This window comes from Montipora capricornis, chromosome 5 (genome assembly GCF_036669925.1).
Source record: "Montipora capricornis isolate CH-2021 chromosome 5, ASM3666992v2, whole genome shotgun sequence".
NCBI lineage: Eukaryota > Metazoa > Cnidaria > Anthozoa > Scleractinia > Acroporidae > Montipora > Montipora capricornis.
The window spans coordinates 30,592,339-30,593,592 of NC_090887.1; the positions used below are offsets into that span (position 1 = coordinate 30,592,339).

A 1,254-nucleotide genomic window follows, 5' to 3' on the forward strand; every position below is an offset into this window, starting at 1 on the left:
GTCGGACTGTGTTTTTGACTTAAATTGTTCTTAAATTGGAGGAGCGTTTGAGATCTCTATGGTACGGTGGCTTTAAAGGGACATGTGATTCCCCTCTTTTTTTTCTTGTTAATTTGCGATTTGTGATTTGCTACTTGCTACTTGCGACTTGCGATTTGCGACTTGCGACTTGCGACTTGCGACTTGCGACTTGCGACTTGCGACTTGCTACTTGCAACTTGCGACTTGCGATTTGCTACTTGCGACTTGCGACTTGCGACTTGCGACTTGCTACTTGCGACTTGCGACTTGCGACTTGCGACTTGCGACTTGCTACTTGCGACTTGCGACTTGCGACTTGTGACTTGCGACTTACGACTCGCTACTTGCGACTTGCGACTTGCGACTTGCGACTTGCGACTTGCGACTTGCGACTTGCGACTTGCGACTTGCGACTTGCGACTTGCGACTTGCGACTTGCGACTTGCGACTTGCTACTTTCGACTTGCGACTTGCGACTTGCGACTTGCGACTTGCAACTTGCGACTTGCCACTTGCCACTTGCCACTTGCCACTTGCCACTTACGACTCTCCGATCGCGAAAGGTCATTTCAGCGGACTGCATTTTAGACACAACATGGCGTCTCCGGTCTCGACTATCTTAATATTTTTTGTCCTGTGTAGTTCCTCCAAAGCTGTTCTTCCGCGTTACTTACCTGCAATTGGTAACAGTGCTCTAAATCGCGAGGACATAATACTCAACTATTTTAACTTTGGATTTGCTACATCGGAAATTGCATTGTTCTTAGCTAGTGTTCACGGTTTGTGTATCTCTTTGAGGCATTTGAAACGAATATTACGTCGTCTGGGATGTACAAGACGTCGACATCCGAGTGACATAAATGAGGTAGTACAAGCTGTGGAAGAGGAATTGAGAGGCACTGGGAGTCTTCTGGGCTATAGAGCAATGCATCAAAGGTTGATAAATCAGCATGGTCTTGTTACTTCACGAGAGGTCGTTCGTCATGCTTTAAGGATCTTTGATCCTCAAGGAGTGGAGCAAAGATCGAGACATAGACTGAGAAGAAGAGTGTATCGATGCAAAGGTCCGAACTATTTGTGGCATATAGACGGTTATGATAAACTTAAGCCATTTGGCTTTTGTATTCATGGTGCAATTGATGGCTTTAGTAGGAGAATAATTTGGTTGGAGGTAGCATCATCAAACAATGACCCTCAGGTGGTAGCTCATCATTTTCTGGATTACGCGAAACA

At 45.9% G+C, this 1,254-nt stretch overlaps 1 protein-coding gene across 1 annotated transcript in view; it reads left to right on the forward strand.

The window, feature by feature from the left end:
• Positions 1-616: 616 nt before the first annotated feature.
• The window catches only part of LOC138048696 (uncharacterized), a 1,263-nt gene continuing 625 nt past the window's right edge, over positions 617-1,254 (forward strand). The window contains exon 1 of the mRNA XM_068894837.1: positions 617-1,254. This exon is cut by the window's right edge and continues 625 nt beyond it. Within this exon, the coding sequence (XP_068750938.1) occupies positions 617-1,254 (638 nt within the window).